Source organism: Tachyglossus aculeatus, chromosome 1 (assembly GCF_015852505.1).
Source record: "Tachyglossus aculeatus isolate mTacAcu1 chromosome 1, mTacAcu1.pri, whole genome shotgun sequence".
NCBI lineage: Eukaryota > Metazoa > Chordata > Mammalia > Monotremata > Tachyglossidae > Tachyglossus > Tachyglossus aculeatus.
This window is the reverse complement of record NC_052066.1, coordinates 133692213-133718605: the sequence shown is the minus strand read 5'-3', so window position 1 is coordinate 133718605 and position 26393 is coordinate 133692213. Positions and strand designations below refer to the sequence as shown.

The window sequence follows — 26393 nt, the reverse complement described above, 5'->3', positions numbered from 1 at the left end:
TGAAGAACAAAATAAAACAGCTTGGGAGAGCTTAGCATGACAGGTTTATTATATTTTAAAATATAGAAATATATTTAACAGCATATTTTAAAGAATAATATAATAAAATTCCGTTTCTTATTCTCATAATGGTACACCATTTTCCAAAAATATATTACTTAAAATGTACCCCAAAATACAGTTAGCATCAAATTTTCTTTAGGATAAATTGAGTATAAAACAGCAAAACCATGAACCTGAAAACAAACAAACCCCTAGCATTTTTGGAGTTATTCCTGATTCAGTGTGCGAGCCAGTTGACCCCAATGAGAAATTCACAAGCAATGTCTCACTTTATTAATCACTTTAAATGTACATGAGCTGAAAATAGACATAGTTTTGTAGGCAAATTACATTATTTCTTATAAGTCTAAGGTGACTTTTGAAATGAGAATCTGAAAAAAAACTGTTTCGTTCCTTAAAATGCTATGTATGTTTAAAGAAGGTTTCAGATGCCATTGCAACAGGGATAGAAAATAAATTAATTTCAGAGAAAAGAAAACAAACACATGCACACTCACACACATATACACACACAACTGAACCCATTCATTTGGAATTTTCTGTGGAGGTTAGATGAGATGTCCATAAAACATCAGGATTTAAACATGTACTCAAATCTTTGAAGATATGAAAAATGGATTTCAGCTGTTCTTTCCAAGTAGCAATTCTGTAAGCACATTTTGTTTAAATATATCAGTTTGTATGTTAAATGAATTCTAAGATTTTTGGTAATTTTTAGAAGTTTTAGTTCCTTTCCCCTACTAAAATCCCTCAAATTACATCAATGAGCAAGACTAGAGAGAAAGTAGAACTAGAAAAAATCACTTTCTGTTGAAGTCCTTGTGTTCTTGTACTTGTTGCACATACAGTAACTCTTGTAAATAGGGTAGGGTGGCTCAGGAAGTTTTGTTTTGTTTATTTATTTTGGCCTGTTGTTAAATATGGAAAAAAAATCTGCAGTAGTTCTCTAGATAATAGACATGATTTATTTGAGGTAAGAAGGTTGTACTACTTTTTTTAGTGTTAGCTTGGAAAGTCAAGAATACAGGCTCATGCCTGTCTCCACAGAGTTCCTGAAACTTTGAGCTCTTTGCAAAATCTACAATCCACAAGCCAAGAAGTAACATGCTCCTACAGTTACACTGATTCTTTTAAAGCAAATAGTTATAACAATTATGTGCAATCTTTCAGCTTCTATGTTCTACCTACCATTTATTTATTCAAACCCAGTTCAACATTTCACTTTATCTAATGAAGCAGAACCTCTAAAAGAAAAATGATGTTTATCCAAGCATTTTTGTTTAGGTTTTTCCGTGCCTTTTCTAAATAAATATTCTACCAGAGTTTTCATTGGCACAACATAACCAAATGTATTCAATTTCCTCTAACAATATGAAACAGTCACAGGAGTTCTGTCTAATTTCAGGAAAATTGTACAAAGGTTTTATTAGAGAAAAACACTGAAGTGAAATAGGTCTCAGCATGACCCACTGAAATTCATATTGGGCTTTCTATTGCAAAATAGGAGGACCTATAAAATATGTTGTATCGATATCCACCCATACAAAGAAGACTATATACCTTTAAATAAATAAAAGCTACTATATACATAATTCTGTACATAGAAGTAGAGATGAAGTGAACTGGAATAGGGATACCTCCAAAATTAAGCCTTTCAGATTGTACTGTACTCTGAGTAAAACATGGTTTCAATTTTAATATTTTATTTTAGTGGCAACCACACGAACGTACTACCATATTTCTATATTTCTTCAAAATGACATTAGAACTATCATCAAAGTAGAGCACAGAAATGGCATTCAGTTTAGTTGGTGCACAGCAAGGTTTAGGAACATGATCAGGGAACATCAGGTGAACCTGGAAAATAAAGACAATCATATTTGAGATGCATTTATAACTGAAGTATGTTTGCGGCTGTTGTCTAAGATGCAGTAGAGCTCTTGTTCGTAATATGGCTCAGTCCACATTCAGAGTTTATTGCAGGGGGATTTTTTTTTCCAAATCCAATGGCTAGATGTGATCCACAGAGACCAAATTCTTCTCAGAAAATTATTCATTTGAGTAAGAAAAATATCTCTCATAAGCTAGTTAATAAAAGGTGGGGAAAAAAATCTAGTTTTGATTTGCTTTTGTGTAATTGATTTGGTTACAACGTCACTGACTGAGCTACCAAAAGTCAAAATAGTCACAAAATAGACAGAAAGATCATTAGGAATCTGGTATGACTTGAGCCAGAAGCTCATAAACCTATGTAAAAAAGTTCAGTCTTGACTAGTCAGAGATATAAGGCTTGTTGTGGCTAAATAAAATTCAAATATTGTCTGGTTGTCAAGTTTCAATAAGATTTCCCTTCAATCCATTTAAAAAAAGGCTATGAACTGTCAAATCCTTAAACCCTATCTCATAATATCCATGAGGCCGTTTTGGTCCTATTATTAAGGTGGTCCTGCTGATAATGTGAAGGAAAATTAACCAGTTGAGTTTCATGCCTTTTCCTCTCTCCTGTCCACCCCTTCTGAAGGGTGCGTGAATAACCCCAGCAAAGGTTATAAGGCAGATAGCTCGGAAAAGAAATAGGAAATGCCAACCTCTTATTAGTCAGCCAACTGGATAATCACTCCCAGAATCTCCCAAAGTTATGAATAAATGAAAATTAGACAACAGAAGGAAAAATGAGGAGACGTGCACTGACACAAATTTGGGGTGATTTCCAAAAGAACTAGAACATGGGTCTTCCTTGAGGAATTTATGGGAAGTCCTGGTAATAATACAGGAGAGGCACATGGGAATTCAGCATTCTTCTCCCAGAGCTTTGTCTGTGCAATGAGATATACAACTACTGCCGACTGGATGGGATACACATCTCTTAAGTGGGCAGAAAAGGCAGGAAAAATGAAGTGTTCTGACATGAACTTGAAATTTCAAAAAAATCACAAAAGTAACACTTGGAAGATTTTTGAGAATTTCAGATGCAGCTTGTGTTTGTTGTCAGTTTTATCTTCCATAGCCCGCACAGAAATGATTGATATCCCTTGTGTCAGTGACCTGGCAGCTGAATAGAACAACCTTTACATAAGGATGAATTGGTCTTGTATCATTTGCTCTAAAGTATTAGTCACAAACACGCTTTCCTTTAACAACAAACATGCCTGTCTTTTTGTTTCATGTCCTTCATGGAAAGTGCTTTCTACATTTACTGTGCACAATGCCAGAAAAAAGATCCCACTTCCCATGTATGCTTGAATTTTGCTATGACTTATGTACAATATCCCAGGGCGGTGATACAGACCAGGATCTTGTTCCAAATTCATGTCAGTTCTTTCTGTTTGTTTTTAGACATTGCCTTCAAGACTCTATGGCCATAACAGCTGACAGTGTTTAATGATCTTCTATGGGGGAAAAAAAAGCTGGAAGCCTGGAATGGTGGGTCTCTTCTCTTTCCTTTTTTTAAAATTCAGAGTATTGCTGTTTCCTTACAAAACATGAGAGGAGCTGAGGGAGTTATCACAAGATTCAGGCCTGCAGGAGGGCGGATGGGAACGTGACTCTGCCAAGTCATTGGACTGGCAAATATTACTGAGGCTGTCTTCCAGGACAATTCTGTCCAATTCTGTTCTTGGAGATGGTGTGTGAATAGGGCTGATGCTTTGTGGAGGACATAGAGTAGAAGTGGCAGGAGTGATCATGTTTGCCTTCCTATAATCAAGCAGCAAAATTTCTCGGGCCTTGTTTGAGAGCTACATCCACAATTGAATGTGTGGGTTGTTGTGGGTGTGTGTATTTTGAAATTGAATGACAATACGGATTGTCATACTTATTGATTGGGAAGCAAGCATGGCTTAATGGAAAGAGCCCAGGCTTGGGAGTCAGAGGTCATGGGTTCTAATCCCAGCTCTGCCACTTGTCAGCTGTGTGACTTTGGGCAAGTCATTTAACTTCTCTGTGCCTCAAATACTTCATCTATAAAATGGGGATTAAGACTGCCCATGTGGGGCAACATGATTACCATGTATCTACCCCAGTGCTTAGAACGGTGCTTAGCACATAGTGAGCACTTAACAAATACCATTATTATTATTATCATTATTATTACTGTGAGTGGCAGTGGGTGAAACTGGAAAGGCTTATAATAATAATAATAATAATAGTAATAATAATAATGATAATAATAATAGCATTTGTTAAGCGCTTACTATGTGCAAAGCACTGTTCTAAGCGCTCGGGGGATGCAAGGTGATCAGGTTGTCCCACGTGGGGCTCACAGTCTTAATCCCCATTTTACAGATGAGGTAACTGAGGCGCAGAGAAGTTAAGTGACTTGCCCAAGGTCACACAGCAGACACATGGAGGAGCTGGGATACGAACCCACGACCCCTGACTCCAAAGCCCGGGCTCTTTTCACTGAGCCACGCTGCTTCTCTAATATGCTTATATTAGACAAGCAATCCTCTTCTGATAAACAAAGCATGATGCTGCTTTTAAATCTGCCTCCTGTCTCTAATTTTCCTGAAAGTTCTAGACTGTAAGCTTGATGTGAGCCTGGAACATGTCTATCAACTCTGTTATATTTCATGAAAAGCAGGATGACCTAGTGGAAAGAGCTCGGACCTGAGAGTCAGAGATCCTGGGTTCTAATCCTGCCTACACCACTTGTCTCCTGTGTGATCTTGGGCATGTCACTTAACTTCTCTGTGCCTCAGTTACCTCATTTACAAAATGAGGATTCAACTACTTCATTAATAAAATTAAATCCATCAGGTCTGAGCTCCCCAAAGTCACTCCCCCACCTTCTCCAGCCCCCCGGCTCTCAACACTCTCTGCTACTCTCCCATCCTTCCCAGCAGTATCCTCAGAGAAGCTCTCCTCCCTTCTCACAAGTGTTACTCCGGCCACATGTGCTTCTGACCACATTCCCTCTCATCTCATGAAATCTCTCAATCCGTCCTTTCTCCCTCCTTAACTTCCATCTTCAACCGCTTACTCTCCACTGGTTCCTTCCCCTCTGCCTTCAAACATGCCCATGTCTCTCCCATCCTAAAATAACCCTCTCTTGACCCCACATCACCTACTAGTTATTGCCCTATCTCCCTCCTACCATTCCTTTCCAAACTCCTTGAACAAGTCGTCTATACGCGCTGTCTCGAATTCCTCAACACCAACTCTCTCCTTGACCCTCTCCAGTCTGGCTTTTGTCCCCTACATTCCATGGAAACTGCCCTCTCAAAAGTCACCAATGACCTCCTGCTTGCCAAATCCAATGGCTCATACTCTATCCTAATCCTCCTCGACCTCTCAGCTGCCTTCAACACTGTGGACCACCCCCTTCTCCTCAACACGCTATCCAACCTTGGCCTCACAGACTCCATCCTCTCCTGGTTCCCCTCTTATCTCTCCGGTCATTCATTCTCAGTCTCTTTTGCAGGCTCCTCCTCCCCCTCCTATCCCCTTACTGTGGGGGTTCCTCAAGGCTCAGTTCTTGGTCCCCTCAATCTACACTCACTCCCTTGGTGACCTCATTCACTCCCACGGCTTCAACTATGTAGACACCCAAATCTACATCTCTGCCCCTGCTCTCTCCCCCTCCCTCCAGGCTCGCATCTCCTCCTGCCTTCAGGACATCTCCATCTGGTTGTCTGCCCGCCACCTAAAACTCAACATGTCCAAGACTGAACTCCTTGTCTTCCCTCCCAAACCTTGCCCTCTCCCTGACTTTCCCATCACTGTTGACGGCACTTCCATCCTTCCTGTCTCACAAGCCCGCAAACTTGGTGTCATCCTCAACTCCGCTCTCTCGTTCACCCCTCACATCCAAGCTGTCACCAAAACCTGCCAGTCTCAGCTACGCAACATTGCCAAGATCCACCCTTTCCTCTCCATCCATACCGCTACCCTGCTCGTTCAAGCTCTCATCCTATCCTGTCTGGACTACTGTATCAGCCTCCTCTCCGATCTCCCATCCTCTTGTCTCTCCCCACTTCAATCCATACTTCACGCCGCTGCCCAGATTGTCTTTGTCCAGAAATGCTCTGGGCATGTTACTCCCCTCCTCAAAAATCTCCAGTGGTTACCAATCAACCTGCACATCAGGCAGAAACTCCTCGCCCTCGGCTTCAAGGCTCTCCATCAGTGTGTCCCCTCCTACCTCACCTCCCTTCTCTCCTTCTACAGCCCAGCCCACACCCTCCGCTCCTCTGAAGCTAATTTCCTCACCGTGCCTCGTTCTCGCCTGTCCCGCCATCGACCCCCAGCCCACGTCATCCCCCGGGCCTGGAATGCCCTCCCTCTGCCCATCCTCCAAGCTAGCTCTCTTCCTCCCTTCAAGGTCCTACTGAGAGCTCACCTCCTCCAGGAGGCCTTCCCAGAGTGAGCCCCCTCCTTCTTCTCCCCCTCCTCCCCCTCTCCATCCTCCTGCCTTACCTCCTTCCCTTCCCCACACCACCTGTATATATGTATATATGTTTGTATGTATTCTTACTCTATTTATTTATTTTACTTGTACATATCTATTCTATTCATTTTATTTTGTTAATATGTTTTGTTTTGTTCTCTGTCTCCCCTTCTAGACTGTGAGCCCACTGTTGGGTAGGGACCGTCTCTATATGTTGCCAACTTGTACTTCCCAAGCACTTAGTACAGTGCTCTGCACACAGTAAGTGCTCAATAAATATGATTGATTGATTGATTGATCGATGCCTCCTGCCTACTTAAACTGTGAAGCCCATGAGGGACCTGATGATCTTGAATCTCTTCCAGTGTGTATTACAGGACTTGGCATATAGTAAGTGCTTAACAAATACCACAATTATTATCATCATTAATACTATTATTATCATGATTACTCTTCCCAATGCTTAGCACAATTCTCTACACACAGTAAGCACTTAATACATATGACTGACTGACTACTCGATTACCATTCATCACATTCTTCAATTTCACACACCTTACTGCTCTATTGGTCTTCTAGTTGAGCGGAGCTTCACTGCATACTCTAAGTTGTATTTTATAGTAAAATATGATCTCTATTCTGCATATATGGTTTTACCAGTTCAGCTTGCATTTAAGCTTTAGGTTTCTGTGGTACTGCACTCTTATGAGCACTTAGTGCAGTACTATTGAATGATTGATTTGCCCATCCTTATTCACTTCTAGTGAGGTTGAGTGACTACAATTTAAGGAAATTGTATATGCCCTAGTGTTTGGGTCAGGCTTTAACAAATACCATAACTATTGTGTTATTATTATTATTATCATCATCATCATCATCATTGTGTTGCTATAAATTTTGCTTTGATGCTGATAGACTAATTTACAGGTTTTGTAAGTCTATAATAGGATTTGATGTACTATGTGTTTCCGGTAACGCTGATGGAATTACTAAGAATTCAGATGTGTAAATGGTATTAGATTACCACTACTACTCGATCCACCTTCATTCTGGTCTCAATGTTTTAAGGCCATCTTTGTGCCATTTTTGATTGGTTTTCCTATTAATTTTTATTATATTAAGTACTTGTAAACTGTCTAGTAGAATAATTCAGTGATAACCCCTGGTTCTATGTCATTAATGAAAATTTGGTTGAATACATGGATTCTAGGTAAAGATGAGGACAAAACCTCAATCTTCTTCTGGCTCAGAGTTAGTCTATAACCTTTTACTGATTCTGAAAAGGAGTTAATCATTTGATTCCTTCTTGCATGTTCACTTCCAGAACATATACAAGCAACTCTTGTATAAATGATTCAGGGGCTTGAGATGACCCTTGTATCTTGGTAAATTGGATGAGTTTTTCAGAAGGTTTGGAAAGCTATTGTAACACCAGTTTCCAGGGTCCTTTGTGGTACCTTTAAGCCAAACTTGTAGAATAGGTTGGATAGACTTAGATTTACTTCACAACCTTGCTTGGCTCAGTTCTGCAAGGGGAAACAGTTAGTTATGATTAATAGTTTCATCATAAATCAATCAATGGCATTTCATGAATGCTTACGGTGTGTAGAGCACTGTACTAAGCGCTCTACACTATAAAGAGTTGATAGACATGTTTCCTACCCACAACGAGCTAGGATTTCAACGAAGGTGATTTAGAGCTGTCAGAAGTTGTGTCTACTGGTGTCAGTTTCCTTTATAAAGACCAGGAATAATTGGTCTAGATTTTCCCTGTATTTCTCCTGGATCTGTTATGCAACAAAAGTCAGATGAACTCATTTCTTTTTTGAAATGAAACCACCTGCAATGATTGGAATACAGGCAAATTATCACTTGTTCAGGAATCCACTGACAAAGGCCTTACCAGTGACAGAGAGCCATGAATTTTTATAACAATTTCTGCAATCATTTTTTGATTTTTTTCTTAACAAATCAATCTGTCAATGGAATGTATAGAGCCTTACTGTTCCGAGTACTGTATTAAGCCCTTGGGATAGTACAATACAACAGAGTTGGTATACATAATCCCACCCATAAGGACCTGACAATCTAGAGTAAATTATAATATGAGATAGATATTAAAATAAATTTCAGATAGGAGAAATGACTAAATGAAAGAAAAATGAATGAAATAAATGCTATGGGGCTCAGGATGGGGTTGACATCACCATCAGGAATCTACAGGTCAGGGCTACAGATGTAGATTTGAGTATCAGTCATGTAATGATAGTAATTGAAGCCATGGGAATGAGTGAGCTCTCCAAGTGAGTGAGTATAGATTGAGAAAAGAGGGGATCAGGAACTGAATCTTGAGGTGGGAGGCAGAGAAAGAGCCTGAGAAAAAGACTTTAAGATAGTCATATTGGTGACATCTTTGAAATTCTGTGGCCTTTTCAGAGTGACATCTATTAAGAAAAGGAATGTAGGAGTTCCACTGTAGGTGCCAGGAGGTATCTCATCAGACCCAAGGGTTTTAGAATTTTCTTGGCTCCAACTGTCATATCACTTGCTTAAAAATTGGAACCAAGGCCATGCCCTCAAGTTTTGGCAAATCAATTAATCTAGGTTAACACGGATTTTCAGTGACAGAAGTAGAGCTTAAAAGATCAGTGAAATATTGTTAATCAGTCCACAGAGTACCTGCCTTACCTCTTTGTGGTATTATGGTGGTGTGTATTCACATGTCTGCGACTGGTACAAGGGCAAACCAGTCTGACAAAATAAGAATCATATGAAGAGATGTTGGCTGTTCAGTGGACAATGGGAAATCAGTCTCATTTTCATCCAATGAGAAACTGGTAACTGGGATTTTTGGTTGTTTCCACTGAGCAGTTTCTTAGAAGAACAGAAATAGGCCTACTGTTGTGGCTTCCCTATACAAGACTCTTGATTGGTCAAGAAGTAGTCAATTGATCTACATCTGTTATCCAAACTTCAGGGTGTCCTTGACTTTTACTACTTTCCTTTCTTCCAGTCAGACTGACAGACGTCTTGAACCTCCCCTGAGTCTATCCAGCCTATCAAAGATATAGGGAGCAGGGATGGAGATAGATGAAAATGTCCAAAGGAACATTTAATGTTCATTGATTTTAAGGTTCCTGGAGTAGTCTCAATGTTGAGACGTGATTTAGAACTAATGGATTATGGCGTCTCCATACTCTTTCATTGTGATACCAATGGAAGTTGATACCAGGCCCACCCCTTTTCCGAATCTCCTTAAAGGCAGGTATAGTGTCCCCAAGAGCCTCCTTCTATAGTGTGGGCATACAGGATGTACTCAATTAATCAATCAGTCAATTAATGGTATTTAATAGGTGCTCACTGTGTTTGGATCACTGTACATAGGATCACTTAGGAGAGTTCAACATCCACATGAGGGTTCCTGACAAACTTTCCATGGTCTACTTTCTGTCACTCATCAATTCCACTGACCTCCTGCTGTACCAGCTGCTAACCCCCCAGCTCACAGACTCAACAGCTTCTCATATTCTCTACCCTCTGTGCAATCTCTGACCTACCAGCTCCAAAATTACATTTTCCAACCACAACCACCTAACCTGCCTTCTTTCCCACATGCCCCTTCTCCACAAATCTGTCCTATCCTCACATCAAGACTAGGAGTCTTTTCAACCCATCCAGTTCTCTAAAGTCATCTGGTCTACATAATCAATCTACCTTCTCTTGATGCATAAATTCTTACCTTCAACATTGCCCTCTCAACTGAACTCAATTCTCTTGTTTTCCTATCCATCCCTCTGCCAATCTTGTACCACCAACCAGCAGCCTTAGATCATCTTTACAGGATGCTTCTTCCACTTCTGTGCACAAAATCTAAACAGCAGCTCGACCTCATTAACCTCAAATTCATCATCATCATCATCATCAATGGTATTTATTGAGTGCTTACTATGTGCAGAACACTCTACTAAGCTCTTGGGAGAATACATTATAGCAGAGTTTGTATACCTGTTCCCTGTCCAAAACAACCTTACAGCTTAGATTTTTCCTCACCTAATTTAATTCTGCCCTTTCACCCACCCAGGAACAAAATTTTAATGTCACCAGTGATATCCTTCTTGTTAAATCCAATGGTCTCTATCCCATCCTAGTCCTTCTCAACTTTTCTGCTGTCTTGAATACAGTGGACCACCCCCTTCTCCTAGAAACACTATCTAATCTTAGCTCCACCATCTTAGCTCCTGGTTTCCCTCCTATTTCTCTGATAGCTCCTTTTCAATCTCTTTTGCAGCCTCTTCCTCTGCCTCCCTCCCTGTAACTTTGTGGGTGCCTGAAGGTTCAGTTCTAGGTCCCCTTTTATTGCCAATCTACACCCTCCCCTTGGGAGAACTGATTCATTCCCATGGTTTCAACTACCATCTCTATATGAATGATTCCCAAATCTACCTCTCCAGCCCTGATGTCTCTCCTTCACTGTAATCTGACATATTCTCCTTCCTTTAAGACATATCTACTTGGATATCCCTCTGTTACAAAAAAACTTAATGTATCCAAAACACCTCATCTTCCCACACAAACCCTGTCCTTCCATTTTTTCCCATAACTGTAGACAATACCACTACCCTCTTTATGTCACACACCTATAACCTGGGCATTATCCTCAACTCATCTCTCTCACTCAACACACTTTCAATCTGTCATGAAATCCTACTGGCTCTACCTTCACAAATCACTAGAATCTACCCTTATCTCTATATCTAAACTGCAACCATACTGATACAAGCATTTATCATTTTCCACCTTGACTATTTCATCAGCCTCCCTACTTTCATTTCTCACCCTCCAGTCCATACTTCACTCTTATTCCCAGAACATTTTTTCAGAAAAATCTTCAGTCCATACTTTCTCACTCCTCAAAAACCTCTAATGGTTGCCTTTCCACCTCAGCAACAAACAGAAATATCTGACCATAAGCTTTAAGGCACTTAATCATCTCTCTTTCTTATCTCGATGATTTCTTACTACAACCTATCCACAAACTCCACTCTTCCAACACCAACGTACTCTCTGTACCTCAATCTTGTTTATCCCTCCACCTACCCCTTATCCATGTTCTTCCTGGGACCTGGAACTCCTCCCACTTTATATCCAATAGTCCACCACTCACCCTACCTTCAAAACCCTCCTAAAATCACATTTCCTCCAAGAGGCCTTCCCAGGCTAAGCCCTATTTTCCCCTATCCTCCTTCTCCTCTGCTTCAATTATGCACTTGGCTGTGTACCCATTAAGCACGTTGATACTCACTTCAGTTCCATGGTACTTATGTAAATATTCTTATACTACCCATTTCTCCTATCCTACCCCTAATCTGTTCTACAGTGTAGAGACTACCCTGTAGATTTTAGTAAGTGCCTTGTGAGTAGGGATTCTAACTACCAACCCTGTTGCATTTTACTTTCTCAAGTGCTTAGTGCTCTGCACACTGTAAGCACTCATTCAATACCACTGATTGACTGTTTGATTACAATGTAATAGATTGATAGACATGATCCCTGCCCACAGTGAGCTTAAAGTCTGAAGATAAATGATTTCAGAATTATGTGTATAACAGAGCTTTAATCTTAAAAGTCCATATCAGTGGTTGGAGAATTCAAATCAAGACAAATTCCTCACGGCTAGGAAGACATTCCTAAATTTTTGTATACTGGTGGTGGTAAAAGGTGAAAACCCAGGACATCCATCCTTTCAGTGATTTTGATTCACATTCTATGGAAATAAATTACATCAAAGGAGTGATAGCCCAGAGGCATAAGTATTTTCATGCCTCTATCAATTAGCAGGGAAGTTGTTCTTATAGGAAAAATATTAATAAAAATCTGTATTCTGAAAAAATAACTATCTGACAACTGACAACTCTGCAGAAAACTCTTCCTCAGCAGCTTTGCAACACAGAATTCTGTGAAGTTTACCAAACCTAAAATTTTACCCAAGGTCATCCTGGAAAGACACTGGGGTTGACAGTGGAGAAGATTTGTTCTGAGACTAGATCTAGTGTCCAGTCATGCTTTCACAGAGTGCTTTTAGCCAATGGAAGAGTAGATTGGTGCTTTCTTAGAGGGCTGGTGGCACAAATACTGACTGAAATTCAGAGAGTTGCACTTGGTTTGAGGGTAATTTCTAAATAATAATAATAATGATAGCATTTATTAAGCACTTACTGTGTGCAAAGCACCGTTCTAAGTGATTGTGCTGAAAGGGATCCCAGTGGAACATTTATATCAACACATAAGGTATATTTTTATTTCCTATGCTTCAGTCTGCTCCACTTATCACAAGATTCTCTCATATTTGTTCCTAGAACTAATTTCTAAACATGTTCATGTCCTCTTTTCCACCCTAGTGATGATAATAATAATAATAATAATAATAATAATGGTATTTGTTAAGCACTTACTATGTGTGAAGAACTGTTCTAAGCACTGGGGGGATACAAGGTGATCAGGTTGTCCCACGTGGGGCTCACAGCCTTCATCCCCATTTTACAGATGAGGTCACTGAGGCTCAGAGAAGTTAAGTGATTTGTCCAAGGTCACACAGCAGATGTTTGGCGGAGCCAGGATTAGAACCCCTGACCTCTGACTCCCAAGCCCGGGCTCTTGCCACTGAGCCACACTGTTTCTTAGTACTGACTAAGGTAACATATTAGGAAGTTCTAATACTCAAAATTCCAGATGATCCATTAGCAGAATCTAGCTGTTCCGAAAAATCAGCAACTGCACTCCAGGCAGTGCCAAAATTAGGGGATAGATGGAAACTCAGATGTAGTATATGGAAAGTTAAACTTTTCCAAATCAAAATACCTCTTTTTCCCATTCCCAGCTTTTCATCCCTCTCCACCAATTCCCTGTTCAATGTAATCGATCTGAAGCCACAATTAATGTGACCCATTCACAACAGAAAACAGTGCACTGATTTCTGGTTGATAATTGTTCATGAATTCAAATTTAAGTCATATCAAACCTCTGAACCTGAAAAATGTAAACTAAGAGAGGGCTCACTATCATCAGGGCTTTGATTCACTGACTGAATATCCTGAAATATTAAGGGCTTTTCAAGTTATCCTTCATACACAGGAATAAAATATTATGAAATTTTAAAAATCTAAGGTAGATAGGTAACTCTGAAATATATGAAGCAGGGCAGCATTGTGGTATAGTGAAAACCGTTAGTCAGAGGACCTGGGTTCTAATACCAGCTTCCCACCTACATGCTGTGTCATGCAAGGGCAAGTCACTTAACTTGTCCATGCCTCAGTTCCTTAATCTGAAAAATGGGGATTCAAACCTGTTTTCCCTCTTATTTACTTTGTGATCCTCATGCGGGACCTAATTATTCTTTACCCACCTCAGTGCTTAGTACAGTTCTTGGTATATAGTAAACCAATTAACAAATACCATTATTACTATTATCATTACTGCTTGAATAGTTGGTTATCAGAAATCTACATTTCTAATGAGAGATAAGTAATTATACTTCTCGATCTAGTACAGAGAGAGTACATTACCAGAGTCTGAACAATGGCATGGTTGGTAGCATTCATGTGAGCATTAAGTGGGAAGGAGCATTCTCCGTCACAATAAAATGCAGCATAACCCTCGGGAGCTATAATCCAATCCTAAAACACAAACACAAAAGTTAAATTTGAAAGGGAAACAAACCTGTATGCATTATAAATTTACTAGATCGCATATCATTCCTTCATAATTAAGAAATATTTGAATTACTTAATGAAACATTAAATCCTTACACAAAAAGTTGTCAAATTTTAATGTAATGCATTTCATTTGAAATGTCCATGCTTTCTTGGTAAACTATTCAAATATAACTTATTGCTCATTAAAGTTGAATGTACAAAAATTATGATTTCATAAGAAATCATGTCCCTAACCAACTGCATACTGTGCATTACAAATTATATATAGATTCCTTCTTAGCTGGTGTGTCTGTAAATAACAACTGAGTTCTATTCTGGCCTATTTAATTGAGCAGAGAAGACTTGTATTTTTTTTTTAATCTGATGTTGTTGGAGTGTGCTTTCTTAATTTTTTCTTGATTTTGCTTTTCACCCTGATGTTTTCAAGAAAGAGGAAAGCCACTCCTCCCCACCGCCCCCATCCCTAATAAACCATCCCTAGTCTTACACTCAAATGATGGCTGACTGATGATTGAGGGCATAGTGATGTCTGCTGCTTTGGAATTCTAAGATATTCTGCTCTGTGACCCCAGACTGCAGTCATTCTTAACTGCCAGGCATATCGTTAATACCCATCACTGCACATAAAGGGCTGGGCAAGAGCTATGATGCCTCAGCACAAGCCGACCCTAGAACTTCAAACACATTTTAAATACATAACTTACTGGCAGTATGACATGCCTCTCCTCTATTCACCATTGGAATCCAAGCAAGAGGCTCAAAAAGTTGCAAGCGTGCAAATGATTATCAGTGTGACACTCACATGAATGTACAATCTCACTGTCAGCAATGCCATCTTTGAACCCAAAAACAACTAATACCTAAACAGCCCATAAGAATGGTGGATTAGTCAGAAGTGTGCTAATTTGTTCCAAGGAATTGGATAGATTCAAAGTGTATATATTGAAAAAGCTAGTTATTAATAATGATAATAGAGTAATGTTTCAGTGCTTAACATACTCTAAATGGTAGTGCAGATATAGAATAATCATATCAGACACAGTTCTTGTCCCACACAGGGGTCACAATCTAAAATAATGATTGAACAATCTCTATTTTAGGTTCTGTTTTTCTTGAACAGCACACATTTAGAGAAGCAGCATGGCTCAATGGAAAGAGCACGGGTTTGTGAGTCAGTGGTCATGGGTTCTAATTCATTCATTCATTCATTCAATCATATTTATTGAGTGCTTACTGTGTGCAGAGCACTGTACTCTCCACCACATATCTGCTGTGTGACTTTGGGTAAGTCACTTAACTTCTCTGAGCCTCAGTTACTTCATCTGTAAAATGGGGATTAAGCCTGTGAGCCCCACATGGGACAACCTGTTGGCAACAAGTTATGTTGCCAACTTGTACTTCCCAAGTGCTCAGTACAGTGCTCTGCACACAGTAAGTGCTCAATAAATATGATTGATTGACAACCTGATCACCTTGTATCCCCCAGCGCTTAGAACAGTGCTTTGCACATAGTAAGTGCTTAACAAATGCCACCATTATCATTATTATTATTATTATTATTATTATTTATTCCTCTGCTGGATACCCTCCTCCCATTTTTAAACTCCATGTTATGTATCTCATTTTCCACTGGAAATGACTGAAAGACTTCTTAAGACTATTCAAAGAAATTATTCAATTAGTCTGTCAGTGGTCTTTTGGAGTGTTTACTGTGGGCAAAGCGCTGTATTAAGCACTTGGAAGAGTACAATACAACAGAGTTGGTAACACTTTCCCACCCCACAAAGAGCTTACAGTATTAAAGGAGGAACTTTTTGCTATTCAGCAGATGAGAAATCTTATCCATAAAGGGCAAGAAAACTTACACTTTTCCTGGGATTATCAACCTCAGCTTTAGTACTGACCTTAAATGCTTCTCAGTGGGAATAAGTGGGAGTTTTGGCAAACAACAGAATGGATGTCTAGTTTTTTTAAAATATGCCTTTTTTGGGGAAAGTACATTTATAAATCAGCTCTCAGTTATCCATGGTAATGGAAATTCAGAGGTAATATGGATGATTAAAATCTATAAATGATCCCAAAATATCAATTTAGCCAATAGCTTCAATGGCCTCTCCCATCAAATTTCCATTGCTAATGGCCAATTTGCTGTTCACCTTTTCTCCTTGTCTCACCTCTTAAGTAAAATGATCATAAGGGGTATAAAAGTGGGAAAGGTAAGAGGAAATCAGGATAAAATACCATCTGGATGAGGCTGGGCATGCGTCTCATGAGAACAAGGGCCACGTCTCAGTCCTGACAATTGGGACAGAGAGTCTGCTCAGAAGAATTGATTATAATGACAGTGGTTTCCACAGAGATTCTCGCACTCTCATCTGTGTCTGACATGCTGTCTCTGGGTCACAGGATGAAACAATCAATCAATCAATCAATCATATTTATTGAGCGCTTACTGTGTGCAGAACACTGTACTAAGCGCTTGGGAAGTACAAGTTGGCAACATATAGAGACAGTCCTTACCCAACAGTGGGCTCACAGTCTAGAAGAAAGCAAATAGACAAGCAAGAAGGGGCCAACATATTATGAAATTTAATTTATCACACTGTCCAGCTCATTGTGAAGTGTATAGAAAGGTTTCTTGCAAGCAAAACACCTTTATGGCCAAGGTCCTGCACTACAATGCCACAAGCCTGCAGGGGTTGCCTTGGCAGTCTCTCTGGTCTTCATTGCCCGTGTTAGCTAGATATTTTTCAGGATTCCTTCTGGATGTATCTACCTCACAGAATACCCTAAGTAGTTCTTTGTTTGGAAACTTTCCTTCCCCTCTAGACTGTAAGCTTACTGTAGAAAGGGAATGTGTCTGTTATATTTGTATCTTGTATTCCCCCAAGCACTTGGTACGGTGCTCTTCATACCGTAAACACTCATTAAATACAATTGACTGACTGACTGACTGACTGACTGACTGTTGGCATAGCTCCAGCAGGCAGAACTGGAACTACAATCAAGATCTCCTGAGTCCTAAAGCTGTGCACTTTCTACTGGACCAACATCAGAGCTATAAATCTGGAAAATCAGTCACTGTATAATGGTGTGATATTTAGAAAACATCAGAGCCAAGGGGTGGTAATCAGGGTCTGGTGTATCGTGGTTAAGCCAAAGCAAAAGGAAGCAACTATTTCGTCCTTAGAACAGTGCTTCAGCTCTCAGAACAGTGCTTTGCACATAGTAAGAGCTTAACAAATTCTATTATTATTATTATTATTATTATTATTATTATTATTATTATTATTATCCATACCTGCCATCCCAAGTCACGAAAGCTCACATAGAGTTCATGCTTCTTACAGGCTTGCTTTTGTTCACTTGTGTTATAATCTACAGACAAAAAATAATCATTAATTTCTTTACATTATACTTCATGAGACAAACCAGGATTCATTTTACATTCTTAAACCTAAACATATATCTACAGGACTTAAGTCTGTTGGCAAAACATCAGATGGTTATAGAAACAGAAATTCAAAATATTTTACTTTCTAAACAACAACTCCATTTCCAATCTACAAAAATCCAGAATACAATTCACTTCAAAAATTCCACTTTAAACTTGAAGTATGTTGTGCTTGTTCAGTAAAGGAACAACTATATGTGTGTCTGATTTCTACTTTCAGTCTGTCCTGGGCACTCAGCTGATAATATTCCAAGAGATAAATCATTTGGCATTTTTTTGAAGTTAGAGTAAGGAAACAGTCAAAAAATGGGGTTAGAGAACCATAAATATGATTAATAAAAAGAGTCTGCATATTTTTCTAGGCAAGTAAAACCTCCTCTATGATAGAGCCTTCAAATCATGCTAAGTAGTTTACAGTGCAGTAACAGTGTATGTTAAGGGTATCATGGCTTTTAATCTCCAGTGAGAATGCAAGTAAATTGAAGGTAAACCATTCTTCAAATGGTTGACATCTGCACTTCTCTGCCAATTCAGGTAATTGTTTTCTTTTATGTGACAAGAATGCAAGATAATAGTACAACTTTGCTCTTTAGAAGTATTTTCCCTGCTTTTAACTTACAGTGTCTCACACCATGCTATTACCTTTATCCTCCCAACTGCTCTGCAGGTCCCTGGGTAATACCTTCAAAGGGAAAGGAGGTTATTCATTTGAATTGCCTCCCTTGCCTTTTCTTCATGACTGACTTGTCACCCAAAATATGAATACTGCTATGTCAAGGGGTTAACTGAACCTCTCCAAGCAATAAGGACTGAACACAAAATAATATGAAATGGATAGGTGTCCTGTAGCATACTTGAGGGAAACAGAATTGCTAAGGGTTCTAGTATCAGTTTCAGGTGTATGAACCTCTTGAAATTTTGAATCAAAAACAAAAATTTCAAAATGAAAACCATGTGTGTGCAGCATAGAAAATAAAAGAAGGACGTATTCATTCCTCCCTCGGTCCATTTTTTATAGAATTGAAAATTGATAAGGATCATGTGGAGGTTAAAAAGTTCCAAGAGATCAGATAAGCTGTAGTTTCCAGGTATCGTCCAGTTGAAAAGCCTTTCTTGCATATCAATGTGAAAAGTTAAAAGTAAAACCAATGCATTCTTGTCCTTTCTATTCAGTTTTCATACGGGGCAAATGTTGTACATAATGTAACATCACATAAAGGTAACCAGCAGTGAAATTTACAGCAGAATCTGGTGCCAAGATCCAATTTCACAGAGCTTTGGAAATATATGCTCATTCTGTCAGGATTAAAAAGGACGGATTCTGCGATGGAGTCAACTTCGTACCCCAAGCCGCCAAGTCTGCAATTTGGTTAAATATGAATTCATGGCACAGAGAGCTGTGGAAGGAAGGGCAAGGAAATTAGATTTATAACTTTAAAAAAGACCCATTGGCAGGGAATGGAAGATTAAAAGGAAATGGAAATATAGCTACTGTAAATGACTCTGTCTGTATGTAAAAAAGTTTCAACAACATTTACTACTCAATTTCTCTGGTCTTGGCTTGTATGCCACGTTGTTTCATGACCTTTACTTTGTATAAACATGGTCTTTGATACTAAATTATTTTACTGTTAACTTCAGGTCTCTTTGTGGTATGTCATGACCAAAGTGTTGTCCATACTATCACATAGAATTTCAAACCAACCCACTTTTGTTTATTGCCAATTTTTAGAATAAGGGAAAATTTGAATTTTCCCCCCAAAAGTCATTTAATTGGAAGAAAAAGAAATTAAACCAGAAAAATAAAGCACATGGAGTTCACAAGGTCAAAGATATGTTGCCTATATCCAGCGGGGTTTCCCTGGACCCCATTTAAGCCTCACTACTCTAAGAAGAAAATAATGACAAAAATATCCTTCAAAATGTCAATTCCTTCCTTTTCTTTAAAATATCTAATCAGACAATTGAATAGTCAAATCACAAGAAAATCATTTAATAAGAGGCGTATTCAAAACACCTAATCAGTTTAGTACTCAAATTCAGGAAAATCATTTAATAAAAAGCTTGAATCCAAAATAAAATTGAACATATGAATTTGGCTTGTACAAGAGGCAGACTAACATTGTAATACTTCCATTGTAAAAATCCCTTGTATTGCCCCAGATAAAGAGAGAAGGAGGTAGGGAATGACTCAAACAGTTTCCTTTGATGAGCCAAGTAACATTTAAATTTATTTGAAAGTCACCTAACAACCTAAAATTGGAATGATGCTTATCGATCTATTCTCTGGAGTGACTACATCTCAACAACATTTATTGTACCTATCCATATCTACAAATTAGAACTGCTTGAGTGGTCATCTTCTTTATATTTGTGAGTTGTCTAGGAAAAAGAGCATGGATGTAGGAGCCTGGAGACTTGCATTCTAGTCTTAGCTCTACCACTGTTCTATTTTGCTGCTGCTGGACTGTGTCATTTTGGACAAGTTTGTAATACTTCTAAGGCCCAGTTTCCTCATCTGTAAATTGGGGGAGAATATCTTCTTCTCCCACCTCACAGGGAAGTTGTGTGTATGAAACAAAATATATCAAGTGGTGTCCTGGGACCATTCCTCATCATAGTGGAACACTTTACTCTTCTTAGTTTGGTCCTGGTTGGGAACACCCATAGGGAAATGATTCCATTTTGGTGGTCCCAGATTGTACATGAGAAACAGCGTGGCTCAGTGGAAAGAGCCCAGGGATTTGGAGTCAGAGGTCATGGGTTCAAATCCCACTCCACCAATTGTCAGCTGTATGACTTTGGGCAAGTCACTTAATTTCTCTGGGCCTCAGTTCCCTCATCTGTAAAATGGGGATGAAGACTGTGAGCCCCCCGTGGGACAACCTGATCACCTTGTAACCTCCCCAGCACTTAGAACAGTGCTTTGCACATAGTAAGCGCTTAATAAATGCCATCATTATTATTAATATTATTACTATTACTAATGTAACTCTGGTCAAATAAAGATTCCTAGGATCCATGAGATGGGTGCTGACTGAGATCCTGCCTGAAAAGGCCTTGAACTCCTGCATTCCAACTTTCACCTGGTTGTTCGAGTTAATTCTTTTTCCTTTTTGGCTGAATGAATCACCTAATTGTTCCTTTCTAAACTGGTCTAAATTGAAATTCATGCCCAACTTCCAGCTTTGTATCAATTTTCAGGGTCCTAAAATGAGACTGATGGTGTGTTCTATGACTCAATTCTCTGACTCAACATGTACCCATTTCAATGTCCACTCTTCCCAGGGCCATGGTATTTGTGAAATCCTAAGATCTTGTAAGCTCCTTGAAGGCAGGAATAGTGTCTACCAACTATCGTATTGTACTCTACCAAGTACCTAGGACAATGCTGTGTACATAATCAATCAATGGCATTTGCTGAGCATTTACTACGTGTGGAGCACTACACTAAGTACTTGAGAAAATACAATAGAGTTGACAGACCTTAAAGTCTAAAGAAAGAGCTTTACAATCTAGAGGACAAGATGACAATTTAGAGGAAGAGCTTGTAAGTATTCATTGAATACCATTTATTTATTGATTGATTAATATAAGCTAAGATTCTTCAGGTCTCTACAGGTTGGTGTGGAGACACATGTTGGTGGTGGGGAGGGTGACTAGACCCTTCCTAGGCCTGGTGAGCCCCACTGAGCTAGTCTCCTTAAAGTGGTCTGGGAACCCTGACTGGACTGATGTACTGTCCCTGGGACTCTTGCTCACTTTGAAGCCTGAGAATCCCAAGGAGAGGAAACTGCCCCCTTGGAAAAATTTTGGACTGAAAATTACCAGATCCAGAATACCCTGAGCAAATAATGTAGCATACCTGAGGGAAACAGAATCACTAAGAGTTCTAGTATCATTTTCAGGTGTATGACCTTCTTGAAATTTTGAATCAAAAACAAAAATATTAAAATGAAAACCATGTGTGTGCGGCATAGAAAACAAGTAAGAGAAGGCAGCTAAGCCTTGGAGGTGTTCCCTTGGCCTGATCTCTATCCCCTGGGCCAGGCCCATGGCTGGGAGTAATGGAGTTTGCAGAAGGACACAGAGCACAGCACTCTGTATCCTCCATCATACAAATAGGTGAATGAATAAAGGAAAATAGGGTGGCCAGATCCCGACCATGCAGTGGAAGAGTAAAACTAAATCATTGCTTTTATGTTGTTTACTTAGGAAAAGAAAAAATGAGGGGCTTACACAAGTGGGCAGCATGGAGGTAATGCCCATATTGGGAAGTTGAGGCAATTAAAAGTGTGATGTCATGGTGGTTATAACAAGAGGCAATAGTTTCAATTTTTTGTGAGGGGGAAGAGGTGGGATAAAGAAATCAGTGAATCAATGATATTTATTGAGCATTTATTGTGTGCAGAGCACTGTGCTAATCATTTGGGAGACTACAATTCAAAAGAGTTAGTAGACACTTTCCCTGCCCAAAAGGAGCTTATTAAACCACCAAACAGTAGATCAAGGTTTCACGGCTGCAGACACCAACAATCTTGCAAATTTAATTCTAGACTTCTCCAGAGTATTCATTCATTCATTCATTCATTAAGCACTTACTGTGTGCAGAGCACTGTACTAAATGCTTGGAAAGTACAATACAGAAAGAAAGAGACAACCCCTGCCCACAATAGGCTCATAGTCTGGCGTTGGGCCGGGGAGGGGGGAGATAGATATCAATACAAGTAAACAGGCGTCAGTGTAAATAAATATAATTATAGGCATATGCATATATACATAAGTGCTATGTGGCGGGGAAATGGGGGATGAGCAAAAGGAGGAAGTCGAGATGACGTGAAAGGGAGGGGGAGCTGAGGAAAAGTAAAGACCTTAGTCTGGGAAGGCCTCATGAAGGAGATGCACCTCTAGTAGGGCTTTGAAAGGGGAAAGGGTGAATTCTAAGCAGATTTGGGAAGGGAGGGCATTCCAGGACAGAGGTAGGACGTGGGCCAGGGGTCGGTGGTGAGACAGGTAAGATTGAGGCACAGTAAGAAGTTTATCACCAGAGAAGCACAGTGTGTAAGCAGGGATGTAGAAGGAGAGAAGAGAGGTGAGGTAGGAAGGGGCAAGGTGATGGAGAGCTTTAAAAGCCAATAGTGAGGAGTTTTTGTTTGATACAGTCGTTGATAGACAACCTCTGGAGATTTTTGAGGAGGGGAGTAACATGCCCTGAATGTTTCTGTAGAAAAATAATCCGGGCAGTGGAGTGAAGTGTGGACTGAAGAGGGGAGAGGCAGGAGGTTGGGAGGTCAGAAAGGAGGCTGATGTAATAATCCAGACTGGATAGGACCAGTGATTGTACAATGTGATAGCAGTTTGGATGCAGAGGAAAGGGCAGATCTTGGAGATGTTGTGGATGTGAGACTGACAGGCTTTGGTGACAAATTGGATATTTAGAAACACTAAAGGCAGATAATTTTTAGAACCATATTTCTTCACACATTGTTGGTATAATCTAGAGATTTGGCTGCGGAATAAAGCTTTCGTTTCATAAAGGGGCAACTACTACCATTAACTGGAATCTCGTAGATTTGAATTTATTTGAATAGTATATAGGACTGTAAGGTTACAAAAGCCTACAAATTGTACTATGTTCCATATTAAATGTTGATTTCCAAAGACTCACACCTTCCTCATAGGAGGATCAAGGTTTTCTGTTACTAAAATGTTCATACTCTTCAAATTCAGTGATCTGAAATAGACTTATCAGGCACCAGTTAACTGAAAGTAACTTATTCCACGAACTTTCTGGAATAAACAGTGAGCTTGAACTGTTAAGTTCATTGAAAGCTTTCTGATAAATACATTTTTACACAGTTCAACCAGCTATGAGATCAAATTGCAAAGACTGCATTCTTTTATGCCTTTGGGATACTCAATAGATTTGCAGTCTAAAACTGATGAACAGACTATACCCTTGCATGTTTGCACTTTGTGTTTGTTTTTAACTTCAAAATCATCTGATTTGGCAAAGTATTTTCAATTTTAATTCCTATTGTATTCATCATACATAGAGGGGCCACTGAAATACTCTGTTAGCTTTTTTAAAAATTGAACTGCTTCTAATTTCAGAAGGAATTTCAGCTGGTTGGTTCCCATGCATTGTTTGTTATAAGTACTAAAGAAGGAATTTTATGCTAAATTTACCTGCTTAGCCATCCGTGCTGGAGAGGCATGGAGGAAGTTAGCTCAGGAGGTTGTGTTTTTCAGTTCTTGGCTAACTCCTGTTGATCTAGTCCTTTTTCTAATTTTCTTTCCACCAGTGTGATATTAATTTGAACCGGACCTTAAAAACTTTTTATGGCAAATTGTACTTATTTTAAAATGAATTCCTTAGTGATGTATTCACCCACCATACTGAGAATGCCATAACTACCGCCCGATGATTTAAAAGACCAAATATAGGGAAGATGTAGAGAGTAAAATAATCGAGGAATCATAATTTTCAATATATGCTACACTTAATTCAGTTCATACAAGTCTAGCAACACAAATTGACCCCCTTTATCTTACCCCCAACACTGGACATCCTTGAAGCATCTTGGTGGCTATTGGATTTGTTGCGATTCTGATTTTTCCTCTTATTACTGGCTGCTCGGACTGATCGAAGAAGTACTTCACTTGCTTTGAAGAATGCAACCATAAATGGTTGTTTCGATTGAGGCCCATGTCTTCCTATAAGACCAGCTGATTTAACGTTTATGCTGCGCCCTAAAACATAAGACAGGCACAGATGATGACAAAAAAATGAAGACACACAAAAATTGAATGCAAAATAAGTTATTGAATAAGCAGTCCTGTTCTCTCTTTTGGATTTGGGAGAACAGGGTCCTGCTGAGAGTCCCAGTACACCTTCATTCATTCATTCAACTGTATTTTTTGCATGCTTACTGTGTGCAGACCACGTTACTAAGCACTTGTGAGAGTACAATACAACAATATCGCCAGCCTACAGACACATTCCCAGCCTACAGTGGAAAGACAGCAGACCCCAAAGAGAGAAAATTCCAGGCAACGGCAGAAGAGTTGCTGAAATTTATAATTCTATTTTGATTGCCTAGGGGGCACACCATCTGTAGCATACCAACACCCCATAATGATTTCTAGAGAGTATTAGTCTCTTATGCTGCATCAATCAATCAAGAGTTAGATGCAATGGAGTTGGCAGATGCAATCCTTGCCCACAAGGAACTTACGGAGGAAGACAGAGAGTAAAATGAATTACATGCGGAGGTTATATCATCCTTGGGTTTCCTGGGGAAGGCAGAAGTATGTGAATGCCCTTTTCTATGAACACCAAGGATCCAAAGGGGAAATTAGAACTGAGAGATTCTCAGAATTGTTATTTAATTCTTAATAAAACACTGAAGTCAAATTAAACTCAAATAATTTGGATAGCATTTGAAACAAACTAAAAGGAAATGTCAGTAACCTATCAATCAATCATATTTATTGAGTGCTGGCTTGGCTGCCATGGCTTAATGGCAAGAGCATGGGCTTGGGAGTCAGAGGTCATGGGTTCAAATCCCGACTCCTCTGCTTATCAGCTGTTGACTTTAGACAAGTCACTTAACTTCCCCGGGCCTCAGTTACCTAATCTGTAAAATGGGGATGAAGACTGTGAGTCCCACATGGGACAATCTGATTACCTTGTATCTACCCCAGTGCTTGGCACATAGTAAGCACTTAACAAATAACAACATTATTGTTATTACTAAGTGCTTGGGGGAGTTCTAAACGATCAAATTGGTAGACTCATTCCCTGCCCACAGTGAGCTTACAATCAGTAGGTAGTTTCCTTATATAGGTCAAATATTCCAAAAAATAGTACGTGCAAAGATCATGAAAAAATCTTTGAGACAATCATCCAGGAACAATAATATGCTGATAAGTGTGTTTTTAAGGCATTCAAGAAGATATTATTATGAAAAAAATTACAAATTATTTAGTAGGTTTGGCATGGCTCTGTGGAATGATAATGAATCTGAAGGTTATGCATCCACCTACACTCAGGAATCTAAACTCAAATCCCAATATTTTCATCAAGAATTCCTAGTAACCCCAGACACCAAGCTCATGTCTCCCCTATCCTTAAAATGCCATACCTTGATCCACACAGTTCTCTCCTGCCATCAACCCATCTCCCTTCTACCATTCCTCTCCAAACTCTTTGAGTGAATTGCCTACACCTGTTGCCTCAACTTTCTCTTCTCCAATTTTCTCCTTGACCTCTTCCAATCTGGCTTCCACCCCCTTCACTCCACCTGAACTACCCTTTAAGATTTCCTTCTTGCCAAGTCAAATGACTTCTACTTCATCTTAATCCTCCTTGACCCCTCAGCTGTTATCAACACTACCACCTGCATCTCCTGGAAACATTATCCAACTTTGGCTCCACTGACACTGTCCTCTCCTGGATCTCCTCCTATCCGCCTGGTCTCTCATTCTCAGTCTCATTCATGGTGTCCTACTCTGCCTACCACCTCCTAACTGTGGGAGTCCCTCATGGTTCAGTTTTAGGCCCCTTTCTATTCTCCATCTACATCCATATCCTAGGAGAACACATTTGCTCCCAGGGATTCAGCTACCATCTCTATGCAGATGATTCCCAAATCTATATCACCAGCCCTGATCTCTCTCCTTTTCTGCAATCTCATATTTCCTCTTGCCTTCAGAACCTCTATACCATAGACTGTTAGTCTGTTATGGGCAGGGATTGTCTCTCTTTATTACT

At 39.5% G+C, this 26393-nt stretch overlaps 1 protein-coding gene across 1 annotated transcript in view; it reads right to left on the bottom strand.

Moving 5' to 3' along the window:
- Nucleotides 1-1679: 1679 nt before the first annotated feature.
- The window catches only part of BMP5 (bone morphogenetic protein 5), a 158737-nt gene continuing 134023 nt past the window's right edge, over nucleotides 1680-26393 (bottom strand). Inside the window, exons 4-7 of the mRNA XM_038748209.1 lie at nucleotides 24173-24370; nucleotides 17465-17541; nucleotides 14014-14124; nucleotides 1680-1920 (exon numbers count right to left, since the gene is read on the bottom strand). Of these exons, the coding sequence (XP_038604137.1) occupies nucleotides 1771-1920; nucleotides 14014-14124; nucleotides 17465-17541; nucleotides 24173-24370 (536 nt within the window). The 3' untranslated portion in view covers nucleotides 1680-1770. The remainder of the gene's footprint in view (nucleotides 1921-14013; nucleotides 14125-17464; nucleotides 17542-24172; nucleotides 24371-26393) is intronic.